General features: G+C 38.9%; 1 protein-coding gene across 3 annotated transcripts in view; it reads right to left on the bottom strand.

Moving 5' to 3' along the window:
• Positions 1-4409: 4409 nt before the first annotated feature.
• The window catches only part of ERLIN1 (ER lipid raft associated 1), a 48759-nt gene continuing 30443 nt past the window's right edge, over positions 4410-22725 (bottom strand). For all 3 annotated transcript variants that reach the window (XM_074232610.1, XM_074232608.1, XM_074232609.1), the window contains 5 exons: positions 19823-19881; positions 11255-11346; positions 8439-8528; positions 7116-7195; positions 4410-4679 (listed from right to left, as the gene is read on the bottom strand). In XM_074232610.1, the coding sequence (XP_074088711.1) occupies positions 4458-4679; positions 7116-7195; positions 8439-8528; positions 11255-11346; positions 19823-19881 (543 nt within the window). In that variant the 3' untranslated portion in view covers positions 4410-4457. The remainder of the gene's footprint in view (positions 4680-7115; positions 7196-8438; positions 8529-11254; positions 11347-19822; positions 19882-22725) is intronic.

The raw sequence follows: 22725 nt of genomic DNA, 5'->3' as shown, positions 1-22725 counted from the left end.
CTATCTTGAAAATCAAATATACAAAACACTTTACAAAACTCTTAAAGCACCTCAGAAATATCAATTATTATTAGATGTATCTGGCAACAAATGGGTAGCAATTTTTTTTACCCTCATTTTGTAAATCTCTTGTTTAGTCTTCAGGATTCTCATTTTGATATTTAATTGGATTTTTAAAATTTGTTGGGTTTTTGAGTTTTTAAAATTTTTACACACTTAATTCATTGATCTGTTCTCTTATGTAAGCATCAAAGGTATGGTTTCTCTTAAGTAGTGTTTTGGCTGCAACCCACAAATTTTGGTATAACTTGTCATTATCTTGTTGCCGATGGGATTTGGTGCTACCAAATATAGAAATGGATACTGAAAAGCAAAGGAATTTGCATATTCCCTAAGATTTTAAAATTGCTTAGGATTTATTGTAAAATATTATAAAATAAATAGGTTAAAACTTTTCTTCTTCCAGAGAGTTAACAAGCATTTTAGGACAGGGGTGAATAACAAAAGGCTAGGCAAGGTTGCTTGGGAGACAGAGACAGAAGATGAAGAGAGACAGAGATAAAGAGCAGTCAAGGGGAGTTGACTGGGTCAGAGGGCAGACAAGCCCCTAGTGGAGGTCCAGCTCAAGTTTTTATAGCCTTGCCCATTATCTGGGCACTGAGGGTAAAAAGGAAGGACCATGTGACCAAAACCAGGTATAGAAGGTTGGAAGCTGAAGGTTGGGAATGAAGAGACAGGATACAAATTTTACATTAAAAAATGAAACAGGGCAGCTGGGTGGCAAAGTGGATAGAGCACTGGCCCTGGAGTCAGGAGCACCTGAGTTCAGATCCGACCTCAGACACTTAGTGATTGCCTAGCTGTGTGGCCTTGGGCAAGCCACTTAACCCCACTGCCTTGCAAAAACTAAAAAAAAAAAAAAAAAAAAAATGAAACAATAGGAGTCAAAAGCAAAGAGCATTCCACCTTTTACAAGATTTAAAAGCAAAGATTACAGAATTTGCTTCTAATTATAAATTTTCTACATTCTAATTCTCTGCACCAATCTTAAATTTTTTATTTTATGATTTCTTTATACTTCATTCTTTAGGATTGTTAGTTTTCAATTTTGAATCTTTTCTTCAAAGTTTTTGATTTAATGTAGTTTTAATTACATTATGTCAGCAAAAGACGCATTTCAGATTTTGTGACGTTTTTATGCTCTAATACCTGTTCAATTTTTGTGAGGGTTAAGGCCAGTAACAATTAATGATGATTAAACCAAACAACCCAGGACTGTAACTGAATAGGGAATTCAAACTTTTTGGTGCGGTGTAGAAATGAGATTACTCTATCTTCCCTTCCAGATCCTCTTTTCCCATTCTTTATCTAGTCTCATTGCTGAAAAATTACACTATTTTACTACTATATTCAAATTTATGAAGAACTTCCACTTCTCTAAATACAGCCGAGTCTTGGCCACGATAGTGCCCAGTATGACCTTCTAAAAAAAAGCACTCTGACCACCATACCATAAGGATCTAGTTCACTGTCACACAGTGGACATTAAGTGGGATCTTCCCACCATCCTCCTCTCCTCCCACTTTACCCCAACCCCTTGTTGCAGTAGACTCTCATAACTGGGCCTCCAGTGGTTCCTTCAAACCTTTTGAATTTCAGGTTAGCCTTGTCTATTCCTTTTGATACTCATTCATCCAAAAGCAGGAACACACACAGAGGCACCATTGTGTTCATGGCTACATGCATTAGCCTAGGTAGGAAAGAGTACAGTCAAAACGACTACCCTTCTTTCCATCCAAAGACCCACAGCACTTCTTTTTCCTCTCAAAATCTGAGAGAGAGAGAGAGAGAGAGAGAGAGAGTTAATCTTAGTTGGAGCCTTTTGTATGTATTCTCTAGCTCAGGGACCAATTAAAAGGCTTTTCTTCATAATACAAAGCAGCAGACAGGAAATAATCACAGAATACCTTTCCATGCTTTGAATTAAGGGCAGGACCTTTTTGTTACACATCATCACACACTTCTAGAAGCAGACTCACCAAGTCTCCCAGTTGGCAGAATTAAGTATAAGATGTATAGTATAAGTATAAGATGACTAGAAAGGTAGGCAGGGGCCCAGATTATGAAGGCCAGTAGGTGAAGAATTGCTGCATCTCAAAAAGACCATCACTTAAGACTTCTTCCTTTTGCCTGAAGATTAGGAGACCCAAGTTCCATTGCCCTCACATTCCTGACCCAGGAGATTTCATTTTAAGCCTTGAGTGTCTCCTTATATGACTTAAAATATCTATATTAAAAGCCCTTGAACTGTATATATTATGTCTGTATGAGTCTCTTGTGAAGCTCCCTTAAAGTTCCAAGACAGATAACACCATTCAAGAGTGATAGTAAAATCATTTTATTTTTTTTTCAAAAAGTAACATTTTGCATATAAATTTCCACTTCAAGATTACAGTATTTATTTACCAAAAGGCACATCCCCAAAGAAGGGACAGAATCAAAAGCCCACTAAGTGAGCACTGGGAAACAAGCTTCTTGGGGAGTTTACGAGGATATACTTTAAAATCTGAAAAAATATTTTCTCCACACTGGCATCCCATTTCTAAGACCTGGTAGGTGTAGGGTGAGTAAATGTGAACTCCATCACTATCACCTTAGGGTGACTTTTACATCTGGAGTTTATTAGATGGAGGAGAATCTCTGGGACTGAATATCAAGGGCTAAAGACACAATTTTCTCCACAATAGATATTTCAATCAGCAACAACAATAAATCCATGTGGATTGCCAAGTTTATTTTGATCAACTTACCAAGAAACTTTACAGGTATAGGAGGCAAAGAGGATGCAAAACTGAATTTATAAAGCAAAGTATAAAAACAAATTTTCAATTACAATGCCACCACAGTGCACAGCCCAGAAAAGAGATCTTCAGAGCAAATGTTCTATTTTAGGTTGGGGTTTTATATCTTGGCACAATGAATGCTCAGATGAAGCATCTTCTCCCACAACTGATAAGATTGGATAAATGATTTTCTTGTCTTATTTCCTTGTCCAACTAGTGACATCTTCAGAAGGTTGGTTTCTTTGGAAGATCCAAATTCAGGGTCTTGAGAGATATCTGGGTAATGTCTCCCAGACCAATAGGATATGTGTCAATTCAACATCTTTCTGTGTGGAACTACTCAAAAAGGACTCTTCTTCCTTTTCAGGCACCATTAGGAGGAGGATGACTTCCCAGTGAGCATTTGGAAAGAACAAACAAGCTGACCACGTCAGCCTCCTAAGACCAGGCAGTTACCAACTAGCCAGTGAGGAGGATCTATAAAGTAAGGGATGTCAAAATACACTAACTTAAGTAAGACTTCTTACTACATTTGAATTTTTGATCAACATTAGCAAGAATCATTGTGCTACGAGTACCAGGGCAGCCATAGGGCTTAGCCTCAGAAATAGGCAGAGTGCTGGGGCATGTCTATGCCCCCAAATCCAGTTTTTTAATAACAAAACTTCTTTCATTTATGATAAAATTGTGGAGGGGATTGCAAAGCCCAATCCCATTCTCAGGGAGCTGCTGAACTGAGAACGAGCACCACCCAAGTCAGTCTTAAGACAGCTTGCTACAAACTCCCCAGGTAGAAATTCAGCCCAACAATCACCCAAAAGAGGGGACAGCCAGAACAGCAGGACTTCGGTACATAGTAGAGAGGATCAGATTAATGTAATGACCTTGGGATCAGGAGCACCTGTCCCTGAGTCTGTTGCTGCTGAATCTTCCCACCCAGGTGCAATTTCCACAAACCTAAGATGTGCAGCAAGGAATCATCAGGAGTTTCTGGTTGGCTGGTAAGATCTATGGACCAACTGGGTCACAAACTTTGCTGTTGGGACAACAAAATCCACTCACTTGAGACAGTCCTTTCCCAAAGAACCTCAATGGATTAGATGTCAATCATTTCTGTGAATTCTTGGTCTGGACCCCAAAGGGGAAAATAATGACCCCTAGGACTCAGTCATTTGTAGAGTTATTCTTTACTGTACTTACTGTACACCTGGGTCCCTTTGGCCTGGAAAGATTTTCCCCAGGATTTGATGTAAACATTTGCAGATTGCCCCTTAGAAAAGCAATTACTCATACATATTTTTGTGTCTAACATTCCAGTGCAGGCAGTGTCTTAGCATTCATTTTGTCCTTATCCACAAATACCTAGCTTATAAAGGAACACACAGAGGGAGCTTGAAAGAATTGTGGTTTAAGAAAACCATCTGACTGCCAGGGAGCTGTGTCCTGCAGCTAGTGGATAAACCAGGTCTATCCCAGGAGAGCAGAGTAGACTGAGCAGGATTTCTGTGAATTAATTTGCAGAGTCATTGCCACCCTTGTCCCGATTATTGCCCCCACCCACCCACCCTCCCGACTGACATATCTTGGTAGAGACGAGATTTTCCAGCTCTTGAATCAACCTGTGCTTGCTTTGTTTCCAATGGGGCTTTTCTCAGAGGTCTCTGGGGTCTCCTTAGAGAGAAGAGAGATTTCTCTCCCAGTTCTGGCATCTGGATATTTGAAAGCACAAGAGGAGTCCATGAATATGCTAGGGATGCTGCTGCCAAAGTAGATCTTACTGTTGGCAGCAATGGCCTGGTACTTTTTAAGCTCCAGATATTCCGGGGTCAGTTTAAGCTGCATGGGGCAAACAAGAGAAATGCTGTTGGAACACTTGAAATTCTCCCATCCTTTTATAAAATGATTGATCCTCTATCTCTGCACTCTATCTCTGGGCCCCTGCCCTCCCCAAATAGAGACCCTCACCACAACATATCAATGCTCAGGTTCTATTTTAATTATCCCTATTCCTCCCCGCCCCAATATCACACCTGCAGTCCAATTCACTCATTCCCTAGCTCATACTACCCTATTCCTCAGAACTCACATATCTACTAACCAAGGCTCCTCATGTCTTCAGGTTTTCTAATCAAAGTTCTTCTTATGTTTTCCCTTTAACATAAATGTGGCTGAATCCTGAGAACACTGTCTCCTGCACAGCCCACTCCAATGGTGACAACTCCTCTGATATCAAGAGACTGAAAGGAAAGGAGACCCTCCCTGTTACCCACTATAGAAGTTCCAGACTCTAGGGGTTCTCCACCTTTTGGGTCATGGACCCTTTTGGCAATCTGGTGAAGCCTATAGACCTCAGAATATGTTTGCCACCTCCATTCATATTTGAAAGAAATACTATATTTCAGATATCACTAAAAATATGGATGCAATTTTTCCCCATCCAAGTTCACACACCCCATGATATCTGGACTCCAGGTTAAGAACTGCTGTTCTATGCAATATATTTATCATCAACCCTCTAATGTCTTCACCTCCTTCAAGGTCCATTCAAACCTTGTCATCTGCTGTCACACTGAAGAAAATCACCTACTTTATCCTTTGGAATAAGCTGCCTACTGCCACTGAGGACAGTCACCTATAAATCCAGGGAGTGGTCAGGTTCTACAAGTTTCCTCCTGATCTCATCTGATTCTGGCCTCTAAATTCTAAAGATCTCAGAAAGACAGATTTAAAGCTCAAAGAAGGTCAGAGTCACTGCTTTGTTTCTACCTCCACCCAATGAGTTTTCCAAGTCTTGTCTATTCTTCCTCTAAGACCTCCCTCACCTCTGTCCCATACTCTTCCCCTCACAGGCACCCTTCCTCCTAGATATTATCTGATGAGAAGTATTCAACTGTTGTAATGACAACAGGTCATCATTACACTTCTCTGTCTCAACACACACAAAAATAACAAAGACAAAGACACAATTTTCTCCCTTCTCTTCCATTTTCACTTTGAATGCCTTCTGTCAAATCCCTAAATCTTCAAGAAAATACATTTTTACTAGCTCTGGTTAGAGTCTTCCCTTCCTCATCACGAGTCCATTCCTCCTATCCCTTTAAAGCCGCTGACCTGAAGATGAAGTCCTTTCTTCTTCATCACTACTTGTTCAGTTTTACCAATCTATCTTGTGAAGCCCCTTAAATTAAACTGGGGTCATAAATGAAACTACTTAATACCTTCCATTTGCTGCCCAATATCTACATCATCAATCCTTAGCAATACTTTCTAAATTTCCACTAGCAGCATCATTTGTCCTCATGGGAATTCAAAGAAATGAATAGTAGTTATAAGACTGATAAGGTCTTAGAGGTAAGATTACAAAGTAGATCAAATGCTAAATTTGGAGTCAAGAAGCCTGGGTTTGTTTCCTATGTGAAACATTTAATGGCTTGTAAGCCCAGATAAGTCACTTAACCTCTGGCTGACTCCATTTCTTCATCTATGAGGTACATATCAAAGGATTTTAGGGAGGATCAAATAAGATAATAGATGGAAAAAACATTTTCTGCTGTCCTTTAAGGTTTCTAAGCTAAGTTTTCTTAAATGATTGTCAAGAACTTTTGTCCCTTCTAGGATCCTATATTCCCAGGTCACAGCAGGAGTCCCACTAGAACTCATTTCCTTCCCTCAAAGAAAGCAGCTCCCCCACAGTTCCAGTGCCCTGGCTTCTTGATGGACTAACAGCTCTGGAAGGTGTGATGACCAGGATTATGCTCTAGCTGATCCCTGTCCCTCACTCAATTTCCCAAAACTGAATTTCTGACTTTTTTCTTTGCCATTTTATTTTTCCAATTACATGTAAAGATAGTTTTCAACATTTATCTTTTTGTAAGCTTTTGAGTTCCATAATTTTCTACCACTCTTCTTTTCCCTCCCCTTTCCCCATAACAATCAATGTCTAGTTCTTAGATTGATCTAAGCATGGTCCCCTTGTTGCTGTTGATTGCATTTTCCCTGAAGCAGTAATTATGATCACATTCAGACTGCATCAGTGATTACTTTTAAGTTCTGGTCTTATTACACCCCTTCCTTTCCTCTGCCTAGGTCAACCAAGAGCTAATTTCCCCCAACTTAGTTGAATGTACAGACTTTCCCTTAAGACATCAGATAAAATCTCCTCTAGTCCATTATAGTCTGTAGGTAGGCAAAAGGGAAATTTTAGGCCAAATCTCATCTTTCCACTTTCCCAAATTCCCCCCATCCAGAATACCAGAAAAAGGAGTCAGTTACCTTGTTTGAAGTGGCATGTTTGTGTGCAGTATAATATTCTGCATCTGCTCTTGCCTTCTCTCGGGCCAGGAATGCAGCATCTAGTAGATAAAGCACAAAGAAAACTAAAATAAAAGTTTCAAACTATCCCTCAGTTGGGGAAAGATTTCAGATCCCCTCCTGATGAGGGAGGAAGAGCCACACACTCCAGAATCTGAAGGCACATTAAGTGATACAAGATGTAGATTACTGACTTAGTTTTAAAAATTAGCCATCTTCTTAAACAGTTTTCAATGGAAGTCTTATTACACTATTCATTTTAAGTTTGCCTATTCCCCCACTATTTCTCCTTTCCTCATCTCTCATTTGGCCCCAACCACTACAATAAAATTGTGTTGGCAATGCCATATCCCAAAACCCATCTAAATTTTTTTTTAAAAAGTTACTGGGGCAGGTAGGTGGTGCAGTATATAAAACACCAGCCCTGGAGTCGGGAGGACCTGAGTTCAAATCTGACCTCAGAAATTTGATTTTTATTAGCTATGTGACCATGGACAAGTCACCTCCCAAAAACAAGAACAACAAGGTTACTCCTCTCCCTCTCTCTGAAGGAAGTGCCCAGTATTGAGGAGCACCAAAGGCATTTCTGATCTTCAGAGGAGTTTAGCTCTTTGTACTTTCAAAAACACCCGACAGAATACCTGACACAATCAACACTGCCAATCATTTACCAATCAGTTCTGAAAAATCAATTATCCCAGAATCACTCAGGGACAAGGATGGAGAGAAAAATAAGTAAAAATTTATGTGGCTATGAGCAGCTAGGTGGCACAGTGGATAGAGCACTTGCAGTCAGGAGGATCTGAGTTCAGTCTGACCTCAAACACTACTTAGCTGTGTGACCTTGGACAAGACACTTAAGCCCATTGCCTTGCAAAAATCACAACAAAAATAAAACAAAAAATTATGTAGATATTCAAACAATATTTGGGAGCTGAAAGAAGCTAACTTGCAAAATCAGAAGAGCTTAGCATCAACTGAGGACCCAACATTTGTTTCTTAAATTATGGTAGAAAATCTACAGTAAAAGTCAAAAATCAAGTCACAAGAAATATACGTGAGAAGAAAAAACCAGCTCTGTTTTCAGGAGGGTACACTAAGGCCTGAGGTCAAGAAGGTGAGCCGAATGTTTCTGGTGAGCCACCTGGCACCAGTGACCAGTCAAGAGCAGACTTGGTTGTGGCCATGTCTTCTTCCTATCCCCTGCACTGACAAGAATTCTCCTTCCCTAAGAAAGAAGAGCAATGAATAAAACAGGGGCAACCTTCACTTGCAGCAACATACCTTCAATTTCAGAAATGCGCTTCTCGGTTTCTTTCTCCATCACCTTCTGCTGAAACCGAATTTTTGCCACCTGTGCTGTTTTCTCTGCCTCTACAAGTAAAAATAAAAAAAAAAAAAGGTAAAGTTTTAGTAGCACACACACAATCTAGCACCAGGTACCACATTACAACATGTAAATCTTATGCTCATCCCTGGTCTACAAACACCTCAAAGACAACAGAAAGGAGCTGCTTACTAAAATTTTTGCAAAAATAATAAAAATGAAGACATAATTACTACTTAAGAGTTCTGAGGTGCCACAGCAAGAAAAGAGGTCAAATGCAATCTTAAAGGAAATATCATCTACAGACAGGAAAAACAGCAAGGAAAATGATACTTCAAATAATACAGCTGCATACCTAAATGAGGAAGGAAAGTAGAATGGGGAGGTGACCAAAGAAAGAAGGGGCAAACTGGGAAAAAAAGAGTACAAAAGGTTGTAAATTGACAAAGAATTGAGAAAACCTCATTCTGCCACTAGAAGCAGCAGGGACAAAGTACCAGAGCTGGGTGTGAGTAGTTACGTGGAGGATGCTGGCTGAAGAGCCATGAACAGGAAATTCAAGAGAGGCTTGATAGGTTCATTTGGCATAAGGCTTTGAAATGAGGAGTGCCGAGGTAGGAGAAGAATAACCCAGTGATTAAGGAGCATTATTGGCAGCTGTGTCAGATATGTGGCCATCATGGAGTTCCCACAGTCTGTCACAGAAAGGATGACCAACACAAGTACTCCAACTAATGACAATAAACATTCCACTAACAGAATTATTTCTGACTTTGGGGACTAATAATAAAAATAATAACCAACACTTTTAGAGAGCTTCCCAGGCCAGGCCATGTGCTTGGTACCTTTATAATCATGATCCATTTGATCCTCGCAGCCCTGGGAGCTGAGTCCTAGGAAAGCCCCAAGTTAACCTTGGGGTAAACCAAGTTTACGTAGGTGACTTGCCTCGGGGTGGGTGCCTCCAGGCTGGCACTCTGCACTAGGGTGACACCTAGTGGCCCAGGATTTCCCACCTTCTATTGATGGGAGGCACACTTGGGTTTCACAACACTATTTTTGTTTCCAAAGCGAATTACAAAAATGGAAATAATTTCCCAACTGAGTGTCTTGGCTTTATTTCCAGAAGACAGTATCCTGGCTGAATATTGTGCAGCAGAACTGTCTTTACTCCACCACAGCATTCAACATCAGACCAATCTACTATCATCCAACATGAGGCCTTGCCATTTGATGAGAAATGTAAATATAAAAGAAACTCAACTAGTAAGGTCTAGCCCTAAGTCTAATATTCTTCTTGGAGCTCTTGGAAAATAGGGACCATGTGATGTGTCATCCTGTATACCCAAATTCTGGCCCAGTGACTTGCACAAAAGGTAAGAATCTAATGAAGTCATAGGTGAAACTGAACCTGCAAAAAAGGTGATACTTCTCTGCCAACAACATCAGAGTACAAAGAATCATTCTTCTGAGTTCTCCAAACATTACCTCCTGAGGCTATCTTACTCATAGCAAATCTTTGAAATTTCAAGGATAAACATTTAGGAGATGCTAATCAAAATGTCAAAGGGCAATGAGAAGTGAAAGGCATACAACCCAAAGCTTGCATCTACTTGTTTCTATCATCCTATATTCCATAATATGAAATGTATGACTATATATTTTCATATTTGTGATGAATAGTTTTATCTTCCCTGTCCTAAAAAAAATCTTGAAGATATTCTCTGTTTTTCTCTAAAAACAAACCAAAGAAACAATAATTATATTGACAGGATTTTGGCCTGTGTATGGTTCTGGTTGTTTCCCCAGAGGGAGAGAACCCCCATGGAATTCAGGTTCTCCTCTTTACTCTCAGAACACTGAGTTTTGTGTTCTTTTAAAAACAGTTGGGAAAACTACAATAGAAAGTTATTATAGAAAGTTGGGCACATAAACACAACTATAAACAAATCTTACATAAGAATGAGGGGAAAAAATCAACAAATATTCATACTATTGAAAATACAAAATAATTTTGGAATAAAATTTGTATATTATTTCTCTGAATAATTATGTCTTGGTCAAATTAAGATGAAAATAATTCTGCAATTCTTAAATGCAATAGACAGACAAAGGGCTGGTGATGAGCTCAACAAGCCAAAGTCATACAGCGAGGGGATACAAGATAAGACAACAAATTGTGGCAGCATGTATAGCCAAATGCAACAGGATATAATTCAACACATACAAGAGTGCTTTGTACTGAGAAACCAATGATTAGGTGTACAACTCCTAATCTTTTCCCTCATTCCTTTTCTTTCTTTGACTCATAGTTGGGTTTTCTAAATCCATACTGCCAAGAAGTCAATTTTAAAGTCCCTTGTAAACAAGTAAACAGCAGCCACTCCCACCAGCAAAATGAGGCTTGAGTTAAGTTGGGCCTAATTTCACACCTTGCTTTGGGGGTAGTGAGGTGGATCAGAAGGGTGGATGAGGGGCGTATTCAGGGAAGCAACTAGGCAGCATAGGAGAGTTATAAGTCTAGAAATCAGGAAGACTGGAATTCAAATCTATCCATAGACACTTGTAGTTGTGTGACCTTGGGCAAGTCATTTAATCTCTGCCTCAGTTTCCTCAACTGTAGAATAGGGATAATAATAGTACTTGAGAATAAAAGTGGTTGAGATATTGGTAAAGTACCTGAAATAGTGACTGGCACACACTAGATACTTAACAATGCCCCACCCCATCTGCCCAAGGATGACTGGACTATAACAAAATGGGAACCAGGTACCTATGATGGCCTTTTTCCTTTCTGTTTCCGCTTCTTTCTCCACCACCTTTTGTTTCTGTGCTGCTATAAGGAGTTTGGTCTTCTCAGCTTCCCTGTGGGATAGAATATTTTAAAAGTTAGGAATGATTCAATGTTTACAAACTACCTACAATGGACAGAGCACCGGCTGAAGTCTGAGAATACAAAGACAACACCCAAAGTAGTTGCCTGAGAGGACTGTATTCTGCTAGGACATATAGCAGGTACCAAACACCTCCAGAAAATCTGTCTGAAGTGGAAATGAGGAGGAGGAGCTATAGCAGAGGATGAAGGAGATGGGGAGGAGCTTCGCATAGGATGAACCTGGTGGACAAACGGATAGGTTTGTCTAGAAGGTCTGAAGGAAGGTCATATGAGAAAAAAAGAACTTAAAAATGCCAGAACTGGAACATTCATTTAGCAGCTGAGAATGATTGGGAAGCAAGGAGATCATTTCAGGAGAAGCCTACTTCAGTAATCTGGGTTAGAACTGAGGATTGCCTGGGGTAGGAATGGAAAGCAGATGAATGTGTGATATTATTATCCAAGCAGAGTCACTGAGACCCAGCAGCCAGGTGGTGCAGGAGACAGTGTGGACATGAAGCAAGGAAGGCCCAAGCTCACATCCTGTATCATTTACTAGCTCCACGATCCTGGGGACCACTGACTCCTCTCAATTTCTGTTTTCTCATCTATAAAATGAGGATAATGATAATACCTACCTCCCAGGGCTGTTTGTGAAGATAAGTCCTATATAGATGTTACTTATTACTGTTACCTTAATGAGTATTATAAACAAGTGTACTGCTATTATAAACCGTTCACAATTATAGGGTGGAAAACTTGCATAAGATTTCAAATCAGAGTGACTAAAAAGATGCTGATGACCCCATAAAAATTAGTTAAGTTGAAAGGAGATTTAGGGGGAGAAAATACTTAAGTTTCATTCTTAAGAGTCAGGAAGGACTTGAGTTCAAATTGGGCCTTAAGACACTTACTAGCTGTGTGACCCTGGGCAAGTCACTCAATCCTAGTTGCCTCCCCCCCAAAAAGTAAAAGAATTATGGGAGATAAAGTTGTCTTAGGTACAGAATGAGGTGTTTTAAAGATTCAAGAAGAATAAAGAGAAGATGATAGTCGGTTCATCTCAAAATTTAAGAAAAGATAAGTGAAACAAATAACAGGTTGAATAAATTGAGTGGATTGGTGGGTGGATCAAATTGATTGTTTAAAAAAAAAAGTTGAGCTGGAGAAGCCTAAAGGAGCAGTTTGATTATGAATGTCTAGCGGGCAGATGGTGATGCCCGACTAAAGACTAAAGAGAAATATATGGCCTAGATATCTAAGTCCGGGAGTCATTCAATACAGTTCAATTCCTCAAGCACTACTAAGCACCAGGATACAAAGACTAGAATTCAATAATCCAGGACCTCAAGGAGCTTGTATTCCATAGAAGAAGAAATGTGTACACAAGTTCATGCAGCTTATGAAGTCATTCTAGAGGTATAGGGGACAGAGTCAGGCATGAGGGCAGGCGCTTCCAGGAATGGCACGTTCCGTATGGAGACCAGATGACCTTGGACGGGAATGAATGCCACAACAGTGAGCAACACCCCAGAGAGCAGTCCTCATGCTGTCCACCGTATCAGACTGTGAGCTCCTCTTCCTGACCCATGACCCTAGGACTTAGCACAGAGCCCAACCCAGAGGAGGTGCTCCATGTTTGCTGACTACACAATTGTTTTGTTTGTTTTACCTCAGTAACAGGAAGGTCAGACACAAAGTAAGAAAGGAAAGACTAAGAAAGTATTTTGCTATACTTAACAAATTCAAATCACAAGCCACAATGGGAGAATGGCAGGAGGCAATAAGGTCAAGCTTCTCTTCCCAAAACTTCTCCAAGAGATCTAGAAAATGCACCAGACTGAATCCTCATAATTCCAGAAACTAGTAGATCATTTGTTCACCCCACTCAGCAGTGGGAGACAGACATGAGGATAATGGGAACCAGGGCTGGGCCAGGACCACTCTGATGTTTTTATCCTTTGTCTTTTATTATTTTTCCTTTTTTTGTAAGGCAATGGGGTGAAGCGATTTGCCCAAGGGTCATGCAGCTAGGTATTAGTAAGTGTCTGAGACCACATTTGAACTCAGGTCCTCCTGACTCCAGGGCCAGTGCTCTATCCTCTGCACTACCTAGCTGCCCCCTTGTCCTTTGTTCTTGAAGGGAGGTGAGCCCGTGTCAAGTTTCCAACCTGAATTTGAGTGAGGGGAGCTGTGCTAAGTCCTCAGCCTCCCTTTCTCCTCTGGGGCCACCTGGGTCCAGTGGCCAGAGATGAGTCAGAACTGCTGGAGATGGCTTTGGATGCAAAGTGAAGTGAGTGGAACCAGGAGAGCATTATACATAAAAAGAAACATTGTACAATGATTAACTGTGAATGACTGCATTATTCTCAGTAATACAAAGATCCAAGACAATTCTGAAGGTTTTATGATGAAAACTGCTATCCATCTCCAGAGAAAGAATTGATGAAGTTTGAAGGCAAACTAAAGCATACTTAAAGAACAAAAACAAACAAAAAATTACTTTATTTTTTCTGTGGTGTTGTTTGGGTCTGTTTTCTTTCGCAACATGATTACTATGGAAATGTTTTGAATGACTACACATGTATAATCTATATCAAATTGTCTGCCTTTCTAATGAAGCAGAGGAGAGGGAATGGAGACAATTTAGAACTCAAAATTTTTATAAAAGAATGTTAAACAAAGAAAAATAATACAGCTATTTTTTTTAAAAAGCATTTATTAATCATTATGCTACAGGAGTTCATGTTCTGATGAAGCAAACAACACAGATGGAAGGTTTAACTTCCTAATCAAGATACTTAGGGTAGAAAAAAAGATACTTAAAATAATGACAGGGAGCTGACTGGCAATGTAGATAGATTGACCACTGGTCTTGGAGTCTGGGGGATGGGAGTTTGAATCTACTTGACTCTTCTTAGCTGTGTGCCCCTGGGCAAGTTGCTTAACCCTGACTGCCTTGCATCCAGGGCCATCTCCAGTCATCCTGATCCACATCTGGCCACTGGACTCAGATGACCCTGGAGGAGAAAGTGAGGCTGCAGCCTTAGCACAGTACCCCCTCACTCAAATCCAATTCATGCCCTAGTTATGGCATCACCTCCCCTGATGCTGTGGTCGATTAGAAAACGAAGGACAAACATTAAAGTAATGATGCCCTAAATTAGACAATAATCTACTGCTGATCATTATTTTTACATCAGTCTTTTTATTTTATTTTATTTATTTTTTTAGTTTTGGCAAGCAAATGGGGTTAAGTGGCTTGCCCAAGGCCACACGGTTAGGTAATTATTAAGTGTCTGAGGCTAGATTTGAACTCAGGTCCTCCGGACTCCAAGGCCAGTGCTCTATCCACTGCACCACTTAGCCGCCCCTTACATCAGTCTTTTAACAAAGTCAAAACCCAAAAGGATAAAAGAAGAATTCTTGGGCGGCTAGGTGATGCAGCGGATAAAGCACCGGCCCTGGAGTCAGGAGGACCTGGGTTCAAATCCGGTCTCAGACACTTAATAATTACCTAGCCGTGTGGTCTTGGGCAAGCCACTTAACCCCATTTGCCTTCCAAAAACTAAAAAATAATAAAATAAAATAAAATAAAAAAAGACTGATGTAAAAATAATGATCAGCAGTAGATTATTGTCTAATTTAGGGTATCATTACTTTAATGTTTGTCTTTCATTTTCTAATTGACCACAGCATCGGGGAGGTGATGCTTGCAGGAAAAAAAAAAGGAGAATTCTCATTTTAAAACCTCCATTTCACTTAGAATGAGGCTAGGATAAATTCAGTATCATCTGGATCTATTTCCAAAATGTTATCAATCAGAGTTTCAATTTATAATTTCAATTATTTAGCATTATGTTACACTTATTCCAAGCAATTAATACTAGAACAGGATTCACTATTTCCAGTTTCTATTCTGGAATCTTTATAAATTAACAAAGGTTTGACTACCCCTTAAGAATATGCCCATTTTTTTTCGAAAGGCAATAGGGTTAAGTGACTTGACCAAGGTCACACAAATAGGTCATTATTAAGTCTCTCTGAGACCAAATTTGAACTCAGGTTCTCCTGACCCCGGGGTCAGTGCTCTTTCCACTATGCCACCTAGCTGTCTCTAGAATTTCCCAAATTAAAAAAAAAAAAGTGTCTCATTCAGAAACCCTTCCTTAAGACCTAGCAAAGACCCTCCAGTTTCCTCAGGGTTAAAACTGAAAAGTGCTTTGGGTTTTTTTTGTTTGTTTGTTTTCAGAAAATCAACAAGAGGGGAAAGGGGAAAGGGGGGGAAGGGAGGGAGAGAGAGAAAGAGAGAGAGAGTAGCTATTAAAAGGAAAAACTTTTGCAAACCTGATATAAACTTTCTCCCTTAGTTTGTATGTCAGCTTCTCTTAGTTTTTAGGCTTAATTCTGTTTTGAGATAAGCCAGCATAGATCTGTAGTGGTCCTATAAGTGCCAGTCTGGAGCACATAGGAAGAAGGAAAGAGGTATTTGATGGTGGGAAACATCTAGGATGTCAGGAAGGTTAACAATAGAAAAAATTCAGATCCAAATACTCATTCAAAATCTAAAAAAGCACCACCTCATTCTCTGCCCTTCCTTATCCCACCCAACCCAACTTCTGTGAAATCTCCTCTTTTTGCTTCCTCAACAAGTACTTTGTCTTTCTCTTGCTTTGTATGCATATGCTGTATATGCTGTTTTGTACTCCAATTATTTGATTACAGATTCTGTCAGATAGAAATTAATTAGTCTAGATCTGTAGCTTTAAACTCACTTAAAAGAAGGTTGGTGCTCTTTTACTATCTTCTCACCCATCTTGGGTTTCAATACTCCCTATCCTATTTTGCTGCTTGATAAACAGAAGCATAATAGAAGCAGGTCATCTGTTAACATGACACTATTTTCCACAAGCAGTAATTGTAGTCCTTCCTTATTCATTTTCCATGGTTGAACATTCAATTTTACAATTCACCAATTATTAGTAGTAAAATTCAGATCGATGCAATTACTAACTACAATTCCAAAGAACCTATGCTATAGCACTGACAAGTTTATAAACTGCTTTCTTTACAATCACTCTCTGGGTTAAGTCATATAAATGTAGGAAACCCTATTTTACATTAGAAGAAACTAAAGCTCAGAGATGTTTAATGTACGAGACCACCCCCCCAATTTAATACTGGAAACAGGATTTAAAGCCAAGTCTGTCCTCACCACTCCATCTTGCACAATATTTACTAAGCATCTTTGTTGCAAACATATGTGTTATATACTGAGAAATGCAAACAAAAGGTTGGACAAGCCCCTACCTTCAAGGCTCTTATAATCTACTAAAAGGAAACAGGATTTGTACAGATATAAACATAGTATAAAATAATTTAAGAGTTGAAAAGAACCTTAGCGATCACCACATTCAATGCTCTCATTGTACAGCCTTAGGGAAGTTAAGCTCATTGCAGTAGTTTTCCTTGCTATGTACAAGCTATATGACCATTGACAAGTCACTTAATCTCAGTTTTCAAATCTATAAAATGGAAATATTACTTGTATTATATATCTCTCAGGTTTGGTGTAAAAGAAATGCTTTGTAAATCCTAAAAGAACTACATACATTATAATTACTGTTGCTAAATCTGTTATTTATAATCACCTTAATATAGTCTTAGGTTCAAATTCTGCCTCCAAAGCATTATCTATATCCATGTGACTATTGTTAAGTCACTTAACTTTCTCTGAAACTATACAATGCAGGTGAGTTGCCAGGATACATCAATGAAGGGAATACTCAAACTGTAAGATCTGAAATCTCAGGTTTAAACAAAACCAAAATTATTATCATCATTATCACTATGATTCCCTGGAGAACTAGAAGTTTCCTCTAGGAGCTCTCTCTGCTTGTTCATGCTAGGAAAAGTGAGTCAGTCTATTTGGGAGCCTTCACTGACAATTCAACCCAACAAGTATTTGTTAAGTACCTTGCCTTGAGCTTATATTCCTATAGAAGCCTACAACATGCAACAGAACATCCTCTCACGGTAAGGAGGACATTCACAGATAAAAAGGTAACACTACCCAAACCTGTTTCATAGGAGCACCAAATATTTAGATACAAAGTACTCTAAGAGTTCAGAGGTACCAGAAGAAATGACAAGTATGAAGATTCAGAGAAGTATGGGAAGACTTAAATGAACAAATGTAGTGATATAATCAAGAAAATGACAATTTCTACATCATCGTAAATGGAAGGAACAACAACAAAAAACCCCTGAATATTGAAATTACAGTGACCAAGGTTGGTTCTAGAGAAGAGAAAATATACTTCCCTTCACTGAAAGGAAGGAGGGAGAGAGGGAGTGGAGAGACTATGAATGTAGAATAATATATATCATGTCAAGATGTGGTAGATGTGTTGGTTAGATCTTTTGAAACTTTTTTCTTTTAAAACCCTTGTTAAAAAGAGGAAGCTCAAAGAACAGTGTGTGTGGGGGGAATACATATAAAAATAAAAAATAAAAAATAAAATTTTAAAGATTTGGAGGAAGAAACCACAGTAAGCTGGGGTAGATAAGGCTTCGCGTTTCATGAACTGGGCCTTAAGGAACTTAAATAAGTGGAAAAGGAATGAAAAAGGCTTTCCAAGCATAGGGAAATGTGTGAGCCCAAAGAGATGAACAGTGTTTTAATCAATGTCTGCTAAGTGACCAGTGGGAGGGTCTTAATAAGGGCAAAGCCAGTATTCAAAAAGTTAAGCCTCTAAAATGGTTAACTCTAAAATGCTTCTCATTCAAATTGTTTTTTCCATTTTCATACTTTCAACATATTCACTTAACACTGAGCATGGTTTTCTTTTTAATTTTTAAAGTTATTCTACTTTCTAAGTCAAAATGTAGCAAATGTAGTAGCACCGTTTTTATAGAGGGCAATTACACACACACATAATCCCAGACACACACACACACACACACACACACACACACACACACATGGATAAGACAATTGCTGACACCTATGAATCCTTTCCTTCACATCATCTCTAAAACAAAGGGTTGGACAAGCTAAGAAAGAAAAGTAAAGACTAGGCTACTGGAATGTAAATCCAACAGTTTTAGTCCCAACTCTGGTCCTGACTGAATAGCTGATCCTGTCTCCTTTCTTGATTCAGTATCTACCTCAACCCTCAAGAAAACTTACTGAAATTCTGAACAAGAAGCATTAAAGTGGAAGAAAAATATGGAACATGGTTACAGAGAGACTTAATCTCCAATCAAAAACTTTAGCTATCATTCTATTAGAGTGAGAAGTCACTGAAAAGTTTCTGCAATGGAAAGACACAGGAACAGTACAGATCAGTTTGGCAACAACAGATAGTCTGATTTAGAGAGAAGGACCAGTCTTTAAAGGCAAGCTAACCTTAGGGTGCTTGTGTGGCATAACAATTGAAAATGGCACTAAAGTAACCTCAGTTCTTTTTCCTTATTAGTACCAGACTGATAAACCAGAGTAGTATATTATCTTGAGCTCAGTAAGGAATATAACAACCTTATTATAATGTTCTGGTAAACAAGAAAGACAAGGGTCAAATCAAAGCAAATAAAGTCAGGGAGCAATGACAGGATTTCAAAGCTGATTGGATATGGAGGGTGAAAGGAAGGGCAGATTCTAGGATTAGCCCTCATTAGATTGTGAGCCTGAGTGACTACAAATATGGTGGTACCTTCAACAATAATAGGTAAATTAGAAAGAGGAGAGGGATTTCAGGAAAAGATATTTAATTCAGTTTTGGATATGCTGAGCTACCCTTTATCCCTAAATCTCTAACCAAGCCCAGGACATAAACCAGACTGTCTTCAAAAACAAGAATTTCCCCTGGAAAGATTCTAATGATCCTAATATCACTCTGAATGCACAACTACAGAAAACAGATATCCCAACAAGTCACTTGTGTTCACTATCATCAGGATAATAAAGGAAGAGGGTTTGAGAGTTTATATGGATGACAGATTCTTTTATAGCAATAGATTCCATTTATGACTTTGTTCCAAGTCCCTATTCTAGGCTTCAACAATGGTTCTGGGACAAGATCAAATACCCACTCTCCCAAGAGTATATCCTGGATGGCTACTTCAGTGTTTTCTGATGTTGTTAAAGTTAAAAGAATACATTACAGGATGGTATACATGTCAAAAGGTTATTAAAAATAAAAGACTAATAAATCCATGTTTCAAAATGAAAGAAGAGAAAATGCCTTATTAAAAAACCAGAAACTAAAGTAATATTGCCCTAATGTCAAGATATTTTTGAAGGTGTCTCTAAAACATATGATACCAACAACGAAACAAAGGTATACATGCTCTGCTGCCCCATTCCCCAATTGCTGGGTACAGTGTAATGCTTAAAACTTCCCTAGGTTGCTGGTTTTTAGTCAACCTTGTATGGAAACAATGAGATCTCATGACATTACTCACATTAGCTCAAAATTTCTTCTTATGGCTTCTGGGATTTTGGGTTTTGTAACACGCACAGCCTATTAAGAAAAAAAGCCAAAGTATATTTTAAAATATAAATACATCTTTAAATTGACAGCTTTGTAGCCTTGAAGTGTTTACAAATATAACATAATTAATTTTGACACCTAGCAAAAACAAAGAGAAGAGTCTGCTGGAAAATTCTACACAGGCACACCCTACTAAACACTGTTAAGTGATTTATCAAAAACAGAATATTAGGTGAAACATTACCAGGAATGCAATTTCATATGAACAATCATCAGGCATAGTTAAGTGACATGAAAATAACACAAAGATTCAAAGGATTAAGTGCTGCCAACACTTCAAGCCTTAATCCTGAGTGTCACCAACCACCCAACCTATGTCCTGGATAATCAAGGGAATGGTATCACATCAAGGATAGACAGAATGCATTACTGCATTAACTACCTTTATTTAACCAACAAACATGCAGGACATACTTTGTATTCTGTAACACTCCACAAAGAAGAAAGTTTTGTCTAATTTTCTCCTAAGGACAAGCACTTGTGGGGGAGCATTGACTCTAAATATGGGAAGGCTGAAACATAACTATTATTCCAAACAAATTCTGGTCATTTAGTGAATTATAAAGATTTTAGAATGAATAGATTTCTCTGTTTCCCCAACTTGTACCATGGATGATAGCTGCATACCTAAGTGACTGAAAGATTATCCAGGATAGTTAGACAACATCAAGATGAGCAACAAATAGATGAATCCTTCCTTCCTCTGGGTCTAGACTATCAGAGCTCATCTTAACTGCTGGAATGTTTCAATGGTTTGGAGATGGGTGTCACTGACACTATTCCGCCCAATGAGCTGGAGGACCCCTAAGCCTTACCATCACCCTTGCCTATAATAACACTGCAGACGTCCTATCCTGTCTTGTCTTCTAACTGAAATAACTGAAGGATCCCTGTGACTTTAAGCATGTGACCCACCCAAGTACCCTTGAGAATTTGGGGCTTTTCCATTCATCTTGCAGCTAAACTTCTATTATATGTTATTTCTTCCAATTACAACTGAGAACTACTTTTCAGCAGGGAGTATCTAGTTTTTTCCATTTGTATTCCCAATACTTAGCACAGTGCTTGCTTGGCAGAAAGGAGGCACTTAATTTATTTTAATTTGTCATTGATTGATTTATTATTGTCTCTTATAACAAACATTACCTTCCCTATTTTTTGCAGTTTTACATAGGATACTGACCATCTGACAAAACTTGTAGACAGCCTAACGCATTTCTTCCGACTGTTGTGCACACATATTAACAAACACTAGAATCTACCTATAAAGTGTCACTTTTAGGGTTCTAGTTTACCAAGTACTTGAAAGCAGAAAAGTCAAAAATGTTAGCAGCTAAATCATTAGAAAATGAAGTTTAAATTTTCCTTAAGAAACAGACAAAAACTGTAGTCCAAAGGGCAAAATGTTAGTTTCTAAAGGACAGCTGAGTTTTAACCATTACATGAAATAATTAAATCTTTAGATGCCAGTTAAATTCTAGAGCTCTTAAACAAGCTATAAAACATTCTACTGATGCAAGAGTTGTGAATGTAAAAAGCTTATAGTTCGAAACAAATTCTGTAATCTTTTATGCTGTTAAATTTTGCTAATTGTGGAAGGCTGTTTGCTCCTGAGATGCAAACTGACCCCTGCTGTTTGTATCCTGTCTCCCCATTCCTCCTTCACCTAGCTTACCTGACATCTTGCCCACTGACACTGGCATGACAGGAACTGACATGTTGAACTTAGAGGTCACACACTTTGGGACAGGAAGGACAGTACATCACTTCCCATTGGAGAATATACCTGGCCCTGGTGCTAAACCATTCCCCAAGTGCTCCCATCCTTGTCTAACCTACAGAAGTGTATTTAAGAGGAAGTACTGCCCTTTCTTGCCTCTATTTGCCTCCTTGCAGGATATCTACATCTCTCTTTCCTTCCTAGGCCATGTGCTCCCATGCTAGGCCCTGGTGGTTCACCATAGGTCCCCATGCCACGTGGCCAGGGCTGTCTTGTCTTATCTTTTCTCTCACTTCAACTAGTCTATCCTCAAAGTGTTTATTGCTTTCTAGAAGCGTTAACCTGTTTACTTTGTAATAGTCTGTAACAAAATCCTGAGCGGTTTTAAAATCCCAGAGAGCACTCAAATTCCTTCTTCTTTCAGTAACCCTTGATTTCTATCTTTAACTGGTGACATCAAATCCAATCTTCATCACTACTACTTTGTTTCTGCACCAGGTTGTGGTTGTCATATTTAATTTGGTGGTTCCACTACTTCAAATTGAGTATTCCTTCCACTGCTATACACTGCAAACTTATCGTGACTTTTTTTTTTTACTTTTCACCCAAATCTAATTTCACTGGTCAATGAAGATCTGCAGCTACTCTGTCAAATAAAAGCTTACAGAATTGCCTCAAATGCTAAGACATTAAATGTCTTGGTTCATAGTCACAAAGTATGTGTTGGTGGCAGACTTAAACCCTGATTCTGAAGCAAGCTCTCCAACCACTAAGATCCCACCTTCTCCAAAAAGCCTTTCTTAATGCTACTGCCTTCCTTATGTTGATTATTTCTAGTTCATCCTGTATAGATCTTGCTTATTCATAGTTTTTGAATTTTGCTTCCCCATTAGACTGGGAGTCCCTTGAGACCCAGGACTACCTTTTGTTTCTTTTTGGCTTTTCTTTGTCTTCACAACTGTTAGCAGAGTACCTTCAGGACTTATTAAATGCTAATACTTCTTGAATGACACTAAGCCACACTGCCAATGTCTTCTTTTCCCTAAGTAATTCTTGTCCAAATCATTTCAGAAATAGTTCAGGAAGGACACATC

This window comes from Macrotis lagotis, chromosome 4, assembly GCF_037893015.1.
Source record: "Macrotis lagotis isolate mMagLag1 chromosome 4, bilby.v1.9.chrom.fasta, whole genome shotgun sequence".
In the NCBI taxonomy this organism is placed as follows: Eukaryota; Metazoa; Chordata; class Mammalia; order Peramelemorphia; family Peramelidae; genus Macrotis; species Macrotis lagotis.
This window is presented reverse-complemented; position numbering and strand designations above follow the sequence as displayed.